Source organism: Mus pahari, chromosome 2, assembly GCF_900095145.1.
Source record: "Mus pahari chromosome 2, PAHARI_EIJ_v1.1, whole genome shotgun sequence".
NCBI classification, from domain to species: domain Eukaryota; kingdom Metazoa; phylum Chordata; class Mammalia; order Rodentia; family Muridae; genus Mus; species Mus pahari.
Window position 1 is genome coordinate 157,242,284 of NC_034591.1, and position 14,244 is coordinate 157,256,527.

The 14,244-nt window shown below is 41.0% G+C and overlaps 1 protein-coding gene across 5 annotated transcripts in view; it reads right to left on the reverse strand.

Moving 5' to 3' along the window:
• Abcc9 (ATP binding cassette subfamily C member 9) overlaps nucleotides 1-14,244 on the reverse strand; it is a 114,842-nt gene that overhangs the window by 43,994 nt on the left and 56,604 nt on the right. For all 5 annotated transcript variants that reach the window (XM_029534934.1, XM_029534935.1, XM_021188210.2 and 2 more), the window contains 6 exons: nucleotides 13,902-14,003; nucleotides 13,519-13,603; nucleotides 11,957-12,037; nucleotides 7,548-7,685; nucleotides 7,290-7,415; nucleotides 2,310-2,406 (listed from right to left, as the gene is read on the reverse strand). In XM_029534934.1, the coding sequence (XP_029390794.1) occupies nucleotides 2,310-2,406; nucleotides 7,290-7,415; nucleotides 7,548-7,685; nucleotides 11,957-12,037; nucleotides 13,519-13,603; nucleotides 13,902-14,003 (629 nt within the window). The remainder of the gene's footprint in view (nucleotides 1-2,309; nucleotides 2,407-7,289; nucleotides 7,416-7,547; nucleotides 7,686-11,956; nucleotides 12,038-13,518; nucleotides 13,604-13,901; nucleotides 14,004-14,244) is intronic.

Here is a 14,244-nt window from a genome sequence, read left to right on the forward strand (position 1 = left end):
CTCTTCCCCCTCCCCCTCCCCCTCCTCCTCCTTCTCCTCCTCCTCCTCCTTCTTCTTCCTCAGAACACAATATTAGATGTGAAAAGCTGAAATGAAAACTTGGCTCTCCATACTTTTTGGCTAATATCCACTCATTAGTGGCTACATCAAATACATGTCTTTTTGAGTCTGAGTAACCTTGTTCAGGTTGATATTTTCTAGTACCATCCATTTGCATGAAAATTTTATGATGTTCATACTTTTAGTAGCTGAATTGTGTAAGCGTACCACATTTTCTGCATCCATTCTTTATTTGACAGACATCTGGGTTGCATTCAGTTTCTGGCTATTATGAATAAGGCTGCTATGAACATAGTGGAGCATGTGTCCTTGTGATATGGTGGAGCATCTTTTGGATATATGCCCAGGAGTGGTCATAGCTGGGTCTTCAGGTAGAACTATTTCCAATTTTCTGAGGAACCTCCAGATTGATTTCCAGAGTGGTTGTACCAGCTTGCAATCTCACTAAGACGGGTGTTCCTCTTTCTCCACATTCTCACCAGCATCTGCGGTCACCTGAGTTTTGATCTTAGCAATCCTGACTGGTGTAAGGTAGAATCTCAGGGTCATTTCTTTTAACATTTCTTTGCATCTTGGCCATTTGATATTCCTCTGTTGAGAATTCTTTGTTCATGTCTGTATCCCATTTTTCAATTGGGTTATTTGGGGTTTTTTAGAGTCTAACTTCTTGTATATATATATATATATATATATATATATATACACACACACACACACACACACATATTGTGGATAAGCCCTCTGTCAGATGTAGGGGTAGTGAAGAGCTTTCCCCAATCTGTAGGCTGTTGTTTTGTCCTAGTGACAGTGTCCTTTGCCTTAGAGCTTTTCAGTTTCATGAGGTCCCATTTATCAATTGTTGATCTTAGAGCCTGAGCCATTGGTGTTCTGTTCAGGAAATTTTCTCCTGTGCCAATGTGTTCAAGGAAATTTTCTACTTTCTTTTCTATTAGATTCAGTGTACCTAGTTTTATATTGAAGTCCTTGATCCACTTGGACTTGACTTTTGTGTGGGGCAAGAAATATGGATCAATTTGCATTCTTCTACATACAGACTGACACTTAGATCAGCACCATTTGTTGAAGATGTTTTCTTTTTTCCACTGTATGGTCTTGGCTTCTTTGTCAAAACTCAAGTATCTGTATGTGTATGGATTTATTTCTGAGCCTTTAATTCAATTCAATTCAATTCAATTCAATTCAATTCAATTCAATTCAATTCAATTCAATTCAATTGATGTACCTGTCTGCCTCTGTACCAATACTATGCAGTTTTTATTACGATTTTTCTGTAGGACAGTTTGAGGTCAGGGACAGTGACTCCTCCCGAAGTTCTTTTATTGTTCAGAATTGTTTGGCAATCCTGAGATTTTTGTTTTTTCCATGTGAAGATGAGAATTGCTTTCAATGTCTGTAAAAAAAATGTTGGAATTTTGATGGGGATAGCATTGAATCTGTAGATTGCTTTTGGTAAGATGGTCATTTTCACTATGTTAACCCTACCATGAGCACAGAAGCTCTTTCGATCTTCTGAGGTCTTTGATTTTTTTCTTCAGTTCTTGTCATACAGACCTTTTACTTGTTTGGTTAGAGTTACACCAAGATATTTTGTATTATTTGTGGCTACTGTGAAAGGTAATGTTTCCCTAATTTCTTTTATCATTTGTATAAAGGAGGGCTATTGATTTCTCTAAGTTAACTTTACATCCAGCCACTTTTCTGAAGTTGTTTATCAGCTGTAGGAATTCTCTAGTGGAATTTTGGGTTCACCTATGTGTACTATCATACTACTTGCAAATCATGATACCTCAACTTCTCTACCATCTTCATTCTTCATCACTGTGTTGTTATGAAAACCATATGCAGACCAGCTGAATCAAATGTAGGTACATATATTTATATATTTTCATTCTTCATTGATGATTGATGCTTGAAGAATCAATACTTTAGTAATAACCAGATCCAGTCATTATATTAGACATTTCCAATTATTCTGTCTCCAGACCTTTGCTTTCCATCCTCTGTGTAACAAATGCTATGAAGACATAGATACCCATTGAGTCATGCTTTTGGATAGCATAAGCCTTACCTTGACTCTATCTTATTCAACATTATTCATTTACATTGGCTCTGTGCTTTATGCAAAACAGCTAGTTATACACGTGTGACACACTCACATATGGTTCTGAGACAAACTCCCCATAATATACTAGTCTAAATGAATGTTTCAGACTAAAAGAAATACTAGCCTTCATCTTCGTCCTCCATCTGTGCTTTGGCCTCTCTCGAATACATGGCTCTTCGGAGAGTCTTCCTCTCCAGTGTTGTTTGGTCTGCTTCCATGTCCTGTGGAAAATGACATGCTCTTATTGAAGGAGCTTCTGTCTGAAGAAGAGTTTAACTTACCATTTAATGACACACGGAGTGATTTCGTACCAGTCCCAGGCTCTCTGTTCACTCTGAACACACAGGACTTCTGTTGCAGGAGCTGTTAGGGAAATAATGCTGGACATTTGCAGACAAGGTTTTTGTACATGCAGGATGATGGGACGCCAGAAAGAGTTACAACATCAGGGACTTAAACCTTGAAACACAGCTCCACCACTGAGACAATGCTTGTCTTTACATCAATTTCAAACAATTATTGTAGCCTAAGGATTCGCTTATGTTAAATATATTCTTTTAAAAATATTCAAGCTAGGCATGATGACAAAGGTCTGCCACTTCAGCCCTTGAAAGGCTTAGGCAGGGGAATGACTAGAAATTCCAAGTTAGCCAGAAACGCATATAGAACTCCATCTTTGAGAAACAGGCAAACAAAAATTACATGTAGTTCTGGGCTGGCTAATCTGCTAACACTGTGACTATAAATGGGTAAACTGGATGGATTCTTTTAACCTATCACTGAGCGAATTGAACAAGGGACTTAAGTGGCATCAGGAGTGAACAGGTCATTCCAAAGAAAATAGGCAATGAGGGTCTTTCCGTGCCTAGGAGACTCATAGCACACTGTAGGAAAGAGATATATGGGAAAAAGAAGTACAAAGTCAGATTGCCATGTGTTCAGGGCTGTGTGGGCCTGTCATCTGCCCAAGGAAGAAGGAAGAATTTCATGTTCTTCATGTCCCAGCCTCAGAACTGGGGCAGCAAGATCAGTTAAGTTTCATAGCACAACGCTGGGGGGCAGTCACCTGCCTCTGCATGGGAAACAAATCCCAAACACCCAGGCCAGGGTCACTGCAAGTGACCGTGGTCACAAGTGGCCCCTAGTGTGGCCCAGTGCACTAAAACCCAAAACCAACCGAGCAGACCCCAGCCTCAGCGCGCACAGTTTGGCAGTTACATCATAAAGCCAAGGGACTTTTAAGGATCAGTCCCCAAGCATTGCTTTTTTAATTTCCCTCATGTAATATGTGTTTTGGAAGGCTCACCGTTCTAGAAAGTTCATTATTAAGAAAGTGACAGCAATCCCCTGTATATCAGGATTAGTCTACAAGACACTAGCCACAGAGTTGCCTGATGATGTGAAGAGCAACGTGTTGGTGGACTGGATCAAGATCAAAGGGAGGGCAGTCTCTCTCCTTTGTGAATGATAGAGCGCAGTAGGATAAACCCAAAGGGAGGTGAATTTAGTTCCGTCTGGGCTAAAGTAAGCCCAACACTTACTTTGCTTTATTTAGAAAATGACTCCCCCTCCCATATTCACCCACACACAAAACTTAAAGGGAATGTTCTTGAAAGTGTTTGCAAAAGAGCTAATTACTGGCTAAGTATTTGGAACTGTGTTAGCATTGGGGCTAAGTAAACCGGAATTCAGTTTCACTTACTCGGTGAAGATTTACCAGGCCTACCACAGTGAGAGAAGGGGAGTATCAAATGACATTCAAATATCCAGGCAATCACATAATAACATGGTGCAGAGAAGAGCTGTTGCCACCGCAGTCAGAGTTTTCAGTCTTCTTTGAACCAGCCAAACATGCAGTCTCTTCCTCCACTTCAGCTTCCATTGTTAGCATTTGACAGAGTCCTTCACTCTTCCCCTAATTCACACCAACAGCTCTTTCTGAAGCCCGGTGCCAGGCCTTGACTGACATATTGTCCCACATCCTTCTGCATTCATTTTCTTTGTTCTGTGTACATGGGCAAGGCTTCCTTAGCCTTGGTGTGTGCTCTCACACACGTAGCATCTGGAGTAGCATCTCCATCTTTTACACACAGCATCCATGGGCCTCCCATTTGCCTCAGCTGTGATAAACACAAATATCTCCCAGTGTGGCTAGATGTCTCCTAAGAAGCAGAGCTGGCCCTGGGGGAGGTAACACTCCCTCCTGGTATAAAACACTCAGTGTTTGAGTTTGCTGTTACTGTAGAACCAAGTTATTCCATGTGTGCAGGTGTGTCTGTGTGTGTGTGGGGGGGAGGTGTGGGTGTAGGTGTGTGTGTGTGTATGCAGGTGTATATGCACAGATGTGCATGTATGCAGGTTAATGTGTGTGTGCGCGCGTGTGTGTGTATGTGTGTGTGTGTGCAGGTGTTTCTATGTAGGTGTGTAAGTGTGTGTGTGTGTAGGCATATTGTGTGTCCAGATATATATGTATGTAGGTGTGTGTGTGTGTGCGTGTGTGTGTAAGTGTAAGTGTGTATGTAAGAAGGTGTGTGTGCATGTGCACAGATGTGTATGTGTGCAGGTGTGTGTGTATATATTCAGATGTATGTGTATATGAGTGTGCAGATGTGTATGTATGCACACATTTGTGTGTATGTGTGCAGAGGTGTATGTATGCAGGTGTGTAAGTGTGCACATATATATGTATGCAGATGTGTAAGTGTGCAGATATATATGTATGCAGATGTGTGTGCAGATGTTTATGTATGCAGGTATGTGTATGTGTGTCTGCAGGTGTGTATGTATGCAAGTGGTGTGTTTGTGTGTGTGCGTGTGTGTGTGTATATATTTCTATGCACTAATTGCAGGCTAGAGGTCATCACGTACGTACTCCCCTCTATCCCTCTCTCCTTTATTTTTTGAGGCAGAGCCTTCCACTGAGCTTGGAGCTCACCACTTTGGTTAGACTGGCTGGGCAGTAAGTCCCAAGGATCCTCCTGTCTCAATCCCAACTCTGGCCCGAAAGGCACACTGCCATTCCTGGCTTTTAGGAGAGTCCTGCGAGTCTTCTACTTGAAAAGAAAGCACTTTACCTCCTACACAGCCCTGTGGGAACCTTGCCCTTTCCAGGCAGTTGCTAGATTCAGTCTGGCATCTCTCCGGCTCCATCCCTCTTCCCTTTCACTATGGCCCTGCGCTAGCTGGTTCACATGTCTGTGCTTGATGGAAACACTGTATCTGTCTTTGATTAGGAAGCCAGTGCTATCTAAAGTGATTACTTCATCTCTAAATACAACTGAATAGACTTCCTGGCTTGCTAAAAGGACATCACTATCCCACTCAACTGACTGCGTTTTCTCTCTTTGTTTTGTTTCCAGATCCTTTTTTCTAAAGTAAAAAATACATTGTCCTGCTCCTGAATCTAACATATATTATTTTACTCCTTCAGGTCACTGAAAACAATGTTACTTGGAGCTGCTCAGCATCTTCTCAGGCTCCTCCCTGGGCACCACAGCATTGCACACTGTAACACATCCCCTAGCATCTTCACTGGGAGAATTCTGATCTCTCTCATTCTCTGCATAGATTTTCACATTTGCTTTTCTTCCATGAGGGGGTTTGCTTTTGAAAGTCACAGGACAGAAAAACATTGATACCTGTGTGGCTTTTCAATCTTTTTTTTCCCCCTATGGAAGTGAATAATCTATTTTTACTTCTTAAAACACTACAATTTAATTTTCTGATTTAAAAAAAAAAACTGGCTGATATACCTGCTTTATTTTTTAAAGTTCATTCCTGGCCACGGCACTAAATTCTGGACACTTCCAGCCCCAAACTCAAAGCAAAAGTTCTCAAAGATTTGAAAACTCAGTTTCCTATTCTTTTCCCAATCATGAATTGAACTGAATCTGGTTTTCATCTCCACTATTGCTCCACTTAATCTGGCTGCAGTGTGGTGAGCTACACTGAATGCGAATGCCGGTTTTAATACTATCTGTGCAGTCTCATCAGGACTGTTCCAGAGAACTCAGCAAGAGTCAGAACAGCCTTGCTGGGTCTGAAAAGGATTAAAAAATATTATTATTTTCTTTCTTTTTTTTTTTTTTCCTGTTACGCTTCATCCACCCTCAGGCTACTCCAGACACATCTGTTGACTTCAGTCAGAGTCCTCAAAGCCACCTTGGCTTTTTGTTCATGGTGATTGCCTGATTGTAGGTGACACATGAAAATGATCTTATCACATGTGAGAAAGGAAGAGATATAAATCGGGAAAACAATACACACTAAGGAAGTCTCAAGCCTCAATTACAATCCATTCTACTTCATAAATACAAATGTACTTCCAAATGCTTCAGAGCCAAAACAGACCTAGCACTTCATCCAAAGAAGGTATAGCTCAGGCAGTTCCACGGAGATCACTTGCTGCCCAAACATGAGTCTCCATCTTAGCACCCACATAGAAAGCCAGGAGTGTACATTCACACCTGTGACCCCAGAACTGTGGGAAAGACATGGAGAAAAGAAGATGTCTGTGGTCAGCAGCCTAGATCCAGGCTAAGTGGGAGACCCTCTCTCTAGGGAATAAAGCAGAGGGTGACAGAAAACATCACCCAGTATGCTCCTCCAGTCTCTATACAAGTCCATGGGTGTATAAATCTAGTACACACACACATACACCATACATACTGTGATGGTTTGTATATGGTCAGCCCAAGGAGTGGCACTATTAGATGTGGCCCTGTTGGAATAGGTGTGTCACTGTGGGTGTGGGCTTTGAGACCCTCATCCTAGCTGCCTGGAAGTCAGTATTCTGCTAGCAGCGCTCAGATGAAGATGTAGAACTCTCAGCTCTTCCTACACCATGCCTGCCTGGATGCTGCCTTGGTGATAATAGACTGAACCTCTGAACCTGTAAGCCAGCCCCAATTAAACAAACAAACAAACAAATAAATAAATAAGAAAGGTGTAGTCGGTTCAAAATGGCCTGCTCAATAGCCATATGCAAAGATGCAATCACCTTCGGCTTCCGATGAGGGCTGCAATGGAGCACCATGCATGTTATGAGGCACAGCTCTTCCTTGAAAGCACCCCTGGGAATTATACAGAGCCCTCTAACGCTCACCTTTTCTAATTCTTGATCCTGTCTATTCATGAGGGTTTTCCAGTGTTCATAAAGCTCCACGTCTTTGGTCTGAATGTCTTTCAAAGTCCCTTCCCTTAGCACACTCCCGTCCTTCATGGCTATGATCTAAGGAAAGAGCACAGGGGCAGAGACATAGCAAAATCTGGAAGTCGACAAATGATCAAACTTTATCTCGGGAGACATTTCATAGTTCATGTCTGTAAGGTACAGCTGCGGCACGGACACGGGCAGTCTCACCCAGTCAGCGTGTGTCAGGTACTGCAGCTTGTGAGTCACAAGAACAACCGTCCTCTTGTCATCCTGGAGAAACTTCAGGATTCCTTCCTGCATCAAGTGATCGCTCAGGTGGATGTCCAGGGCAGAGAATGGGTCATCCTGCAGCAGGGACATATTGGAAGGAAGATAGGGAGAACCAACTGAAAAAGGGGGAAAAAGAAACACCACCGGAGCTGTCGGTGAAGAACTGAGCATGCCCGGAACATGTCTGCTTTGCTAGCTTGATTTCTGTCCTGTTCTCTTGCTAAATCTGTTAATACAAAAATAGATGTGGCCGGATTCTCATTCCATCAGGTCTATACACTGTGGTTCATACTCACACAAGCAGAAATGATAACTCTGAGAGAATTTAGCACAGTCTTATTCTCTACACAGATAAGATGGACTGATTATGTAGACAGTGAAGTAAAGCAATTATGTTTAGAAGGTGGAGTCAGTTTATGTGCATGGCCATCACAGAATAATATAATTAGCTCAATATTTATTCAGTATCCAATTGTTCTCTGCTCAATAAACAGAAACAATAGCAATGGGTCTATTAAAGTATTTAAGAGCAAACATGAAAAAATAAATATTAATAAATTAATTAGTTGTTTTGTTTAGATACCATAGTTACAGATAAATGGGTAAATTAATGAATGCCCTTAAATGGCATTTATATAAATACATTTGGTAGCAAGGATAAGAATGTAGTAGCTTATTTAAACCATTTAAATACATGGATATTCTACATTTAACAAATGTCATTGTATATGTATATGTGTGTATACAAATATCTAACATACATAGATATAAATGTATGTTTTCATATTATCTGAGTTTATGAATGTATTTTAGGAAGTAGTGAAATGAAATTGATTACTGGTAGAATTTCCACCTCCCAAATTTTATAATATTGTAATGTTTCAAAATCTTTCTGAATCTTTGACTCATTTTTATGAATACCAGTTGTTTCTAAGACATTCTGTAAAATAGGACATCTAAGACATCTATCTTTCCACTGCCCAATAACTTGTTTTTAAAAATTGTCACAGGTGGATGTGGAGAGATGGCTCAGGGGTTAAGAGCCCTGGCTGCTTTTCCAGAGGACAGCTTACTTTAAAATAAAAGTATCATCATTCCAAGTCACTACTGTCCCCGTGCCGGAGAAGGACTTAAACCATCTTTCAGGACACCACCGGTAGGGTCATCTTCTCTTTCCAGTACCAAGGCAGCAAGAGTTTAATTGCAGAATTTGCTAGCCAATCACTGGCTTTGGGAATTCAGATAATAAATAGGGGATAAATTGATTGCTTTTGACAAAAATTCCACTTCTGGATCCTAAAAGACCTGAGGCATTTTGTTGTTGTTGTTGTTGTTGTTGTTGTTGTTGTACAGACCAAACATCTATAGTCAAACTAGGAAAAACATAAGCTGTGAGATCACGCCCCCCCCCCCCCAATCTATAATCCAGCTTTAGTAATTTGTATATGACCTTGGATTAGCACCTCCTCCAAAGACATGGTGTTCTCATCAACAAAAGTCAGTATTAGCAGTAATTAAAAATTAAGTATTTAGCATGTGGATTAAATGAATTAGTATGTGTACCATTTTGTGCTCAGGTATACCGTAGCTTTTAAAGGTATTGGCAATGACTGTTACCACATACATGCTTGGGCTTGGTGCTGGGACAACTTAGTGTTAGACTGACATGCAACCTTTTATATAACCTAATCTAATCACAATTGACATTTGATAGATTGAAAAGCATGTTTCATGATTCAATTCATTTAGTAATATGCTGAGAAGGTACTTTCTCCAAAGAAAGCAAAAAACATTGTGAAGTGGTAAATTAAATGAAATTTCTATTTTTTCATTTTCAAGAGTATATTATTTATTGGCTAGAGATATGGCAGTGTGTGGTGTGCATTCACCCTGTGTTCAATGACTTAACTCTTCAAGGAAAAGAATATATTTGTATATCACTTCCATATACATCTGCAGGGTTCTCTTTGGTGTTTTATTTGTTGTTTGTTTTGTGCCAGAGCCCCTCCCACTCATGTCCAGGATGTACCAAACTCATACCAACCCCGCTTTTGGGTTTCCCAAGTTCTGGAATTATAAACACGAGTGGCTGTGTCTGCTCTAACCAGTCTTGATAAGCATCTTTTATAGTCAACAAATTAATGTGTGTTAATTTGTTTTTAATATGCTGTTAAGGCTAGTACAAAAAAGTTTATTCAGAGCAAAATAAAAAAAGTTCCTGTGATTGTATTATAATTGCATACAAATGAGATGCTTAAAGTTAAGGTAATGCACTTTTCTTCCTTGCTTCTCCACCTAGCACAAGAACTAGAACTCTAGACAACACTGATGAGTAGGAGGAGGAGGAAGAAGAGAAGAAGGGAAGAAGGAAGCAAGGGAAAAATAGGAGAGAGGGCAGGAGAGAGGAGGGAAGGTAGGAGGGAGGTAAGGGAGGGAGGGAGGGAGGGAGGGAGGGAGGAAGGGAGGGAGGGAGGGCAGGGGTAAAGTAAGGGCTTATACCCTTCCAGCAGGTCATAAAAGTCAAATCCTGTAGCATTGTGTTGAAAGCCCTTTGTGAATTTTTAAACCATGGAAGTATAAGCTATTACCATTTTTGATGAATTACTAAAATACACCAACAGCATTCTACTACTGCTAACTGTTGTTCAATTTTAGTTTGGAATGATGTATAATATTTAGACAATAAGAACCATGGAACCATGTTTGGTTTAACTGTCAAGTTGACACAATGTAATAATATTCACCTGGGAAGAGAACTTCAGGGGAGGGGGCTGTCTAGACCAAGTGGGCCTATGGGCAGTTCTGTAGGGAATTGTCTTGACAACATTATCTGGTATGGGAGGACTCAGCCTACAACGGGCATCACCATTCCCTATGTTAATCTTAGCAGGAGTAACCTGAAGGAATTCCAATAGATCTCTACTCTGCTACTATCTCAAATGCATTCAAATTCAGCAGGAAACTAAAAAATCAACTTGTATTTTGAAGTTTCAAGAGATACAAGGGAGTGAGTGTTTAAAGCCTCTATGAGCATATTTACAAATAAAAATAATATCACAGGAGAGGGACACATTTATACCCTCTGCTGGACTCTAAAGTTCCCATTCTTTATATATGCTGCCGTTTTGGCTCCTACCTCCTGTAGAAACTGAACCAGATAAAAATCACAACCAATGCAATCCACAAATTTTGTGAATACAGGAAGATCACCTGAAACCTCTTCAAGACACAGGTTCTATTCATGTTGAACAAAGATTGCTAGCATTTTAGAAATCATTGAGGTTAACTCTGATCTACAGCCTGAGCTGCACACCATGGAATGAAATATCTATTTAAATGGCCCCATGCCCACCAACACTCTATTCTCCAATTCTTATCACTTTGCCACGGACCACAAAGGAGAAAATCCTACTTCCTTCCATGATTCTCCTGGTCAAGAAACCCAGGGAAACCATTAGCTCCAGGAGCTGATACATTGTTTTGGAAGCTAAAGGTTATTACCACCAAGCTTGACAACCTGAGTTGAATCCTTGGGACCCAGATGTTGAACCGGAGAGAACCAACTCGGCAATTTGTCCTCTGACCCCCACGGTACACCATGGCAAGCAAGCACTTCCTCCCCTTCCCACACAAAATGAATAAGTAAGTGCAATCAAATTTTTTTTTTTAGGTTTTTTTGAGACAGGGTTTCTCTGTATAGCCCTGGCTGTCCTGGAACTCACTTTGTAGACCAGGCTGGTCTCGAACTCAGAAATCCGCCTGCCTCTGCCTCCTGAGTGCTGGGATTAAAGGCGTGCGCCACCACGCCCGGCAAGTGCAATCAAATTTAAAATGATACTGCTTAGAGCATCTCAGTGACAAAACAGCAGCATATATAAAGAATGGGAATTTTAAAGTTCAGCAGAGAGTGTAAATGTGTCTATCCCCTGCGACATTGTTAATCTTTGTAAATATACTCATAGAGGCTTTAAACTTTAATTCTCCTGTATCTCTTGCAACTTCAAAATACAAATTGATTTTTTAGTTTCCTGCTGAATTTGAATGTATTTGAGATAGGAGCAGAGTAGAGATCTATTGGAATTCTTTCAGGTTACTCTTGCTAAGATTAACATAGGGGATGGAGACGCCCATTGTAGGCTGAGTCCTCCCATAGCAGTCTTATTTTAATTTCCTGAACACCAACCTGAATCTACCAACTTTCAGTCTGTGAGCATTTACTCACTCTGCACTATATAATTCCACAAATTAAGCCAGCTTTTCTTCAGTTATCCAACCAGGCATTGTAAAGACCCATTTGTCCAGAGGGAAAAGTAAATTTTAAATACAATTAAAGTTCATATTCTTACCAAGAAGACAATGTTGGTGTTTTGGTAGAGTGCCCGTGCCACGCAGATTCTCTGCCTCTGACCCCCACTCAGGTTGATGCCCTGGAAAGGAAACAGGAGAAACACCCATTGTCATCAGCAAGAAGGGGCTGGTGCTGAAGCCTACCTAGAAAATACAAGCAATTTTAAATTTTTAAGCAACACTAGTGATTCTAATGTGAATGCTGGATGTATGTCAGTAATTCTTGACTTCCTTTCACACTGACTAAGAGCTTTGCCATACAAGAGCACTAATAACCAACACTCTTAGCGAGTGCCAAGGACAAGCACTTTTGATTTTATTTCTTTCTTTTACTGTTTGCATTGTCTGTACTTTAGCATATAGACACCTCTTTTCATAGATTTAAATTTTATTTTTAATTATGTGTGCACGTGTGTTCCTGTGTGTGCATATGTGCACATGAGTGTAAGATGCCTGTGGTCAGAAGAGGGAGTCGGACGCCTTAGAGTTGGAGTTACAGGAGGTTGTAAGCTACATTAGATGTGTGGTCAGATTGAACTTGGGCCTTCTGTAAGAGCAGCAAATGTTCTTATCTGCTGAGCCATCTCTCCAGCTCTCAACACATACCTCTGTAATTTGATAAGTTATGATAAATACATGCCATGATAACATCCTTTCATGATCAAATATTAATGATAATTAATAATTGACATTCACTTAGCACCTAGTATGTACCAAGCTTGTGTGTGTGGCTCTACGGCTCTCTGTTCCTTATTCCTTGCAGCTTAGTAGATCAGGATTGCTCTCATTTTACACATGAGGAAGCTAAGCCTCAGAGACATGAAGCATGTCTTGGATAAGGCATGATGCTGCATCAGAACATGTTTATAAGAAGGTAGCTGATCATGGACAGCTGAAACCGACTGACTGTGGGAAATTTTCTCAGTTCTTCACCCATCATATCCTCAGCAGTACTGTGCGGAGGACAACATTACCCTTGACAAAATTTGTTATCACAGTAGATAACACGCATTAGCTTTTTGCCTAGCACAGCTTTGGACCTAAAAGGGTTTCAATTTTTGTTAGTCATTACTGTGGTAAAGATGGCAGGTCTAAATGCTTTCAGCTGTACGGGATAGCTATAGCGTGATGTCAGCATGAAATAAGGGTGGGTAAAGATAAACTATATGTTAACAAAATAAGTAGGTGTTGATGAGACTGAAAGAAATTGTCAGAAGCAATCTGAGTTTCCAAAGGAATTCTAGTCAGCAGGACGAGTAGGCAAGAGTATGTATGCTCGGTCGACGGCAGCAGTAATGGTTCGCTCTTCTCAACCCCCAACCACCCCCACCAGCCCTGAGTCACTAGCACAGTGTGACACATACAGTAGTATCTCAATGGGGACATAAGGGAGGCACGGTGGTGTCAAAGGATGCCTGCCCTTACATTTTGGCATTTATCACTGGGAGAACATGGAGTTCCTAAGCCCCCAGACTTCATTATGTCCTTCTGAGGATTAAAGACAAGCAGAAAACTTTTCTCAATTTGTGTGCATTGCTTAGTTCGACTATACGCAGCTCACCCTCTCTCCGATTTCAGTTTGGTCTCCAAATGGTAACAAATCAATGTCTGGCTGAAGAGAGCAGGCATCGGTGACAGCCTTGTACCTTTGGGAGAAATGAGATTCAGTGTCTTCTAGAATACAGATGTTCCCCCAAGTGTGTTATATACTCTGACCATAATCACTCCCTTCCCTTGCTCTCTGCCCACGCCCCTCCTCTGTGTCCTTTTCCTTTTCCCTTCCTCCCTCTGTTCCATTCCCTCACCTCCCTTCCCTTCCTCCCCCTTTGACCTTCTTCTTCCCCCATTTAGTTTTGGGGCATCACTTCTCAATAGGTGAAATGGTCCAAATTCATGGCTCACACATGGTTGTTTTGGTTGTAAAATCTATACAAGCAAAGTTACCTCTGTCTGTTGAAAGGACTTCCAAAAGTGATATTTTCCTCAACTGTAGCATTTAGGAGCCAAGGCTTCTGGGCAGCGTAAGCCACAGAATACCTGCTTCTGCTGTAAAGAGGACACACATGAGCCGATTACACAAAGTGCTGTGCTGAGCATTTCTGTATAACTAAGGGAAATGAGGCCTGAGAGGGAAGACAGAGTAGACAAGTAGAGAAGAAGGCAGAGGCCACCATCCTTAGAACACAATTACTAAATAAGACACTTCAATTACAGGGATCTGGATCTAATTAAAATGTCATGTGATAAGTAAAATTTGATTCTTCTGCGCTGAAGTGTTCAATGCTAT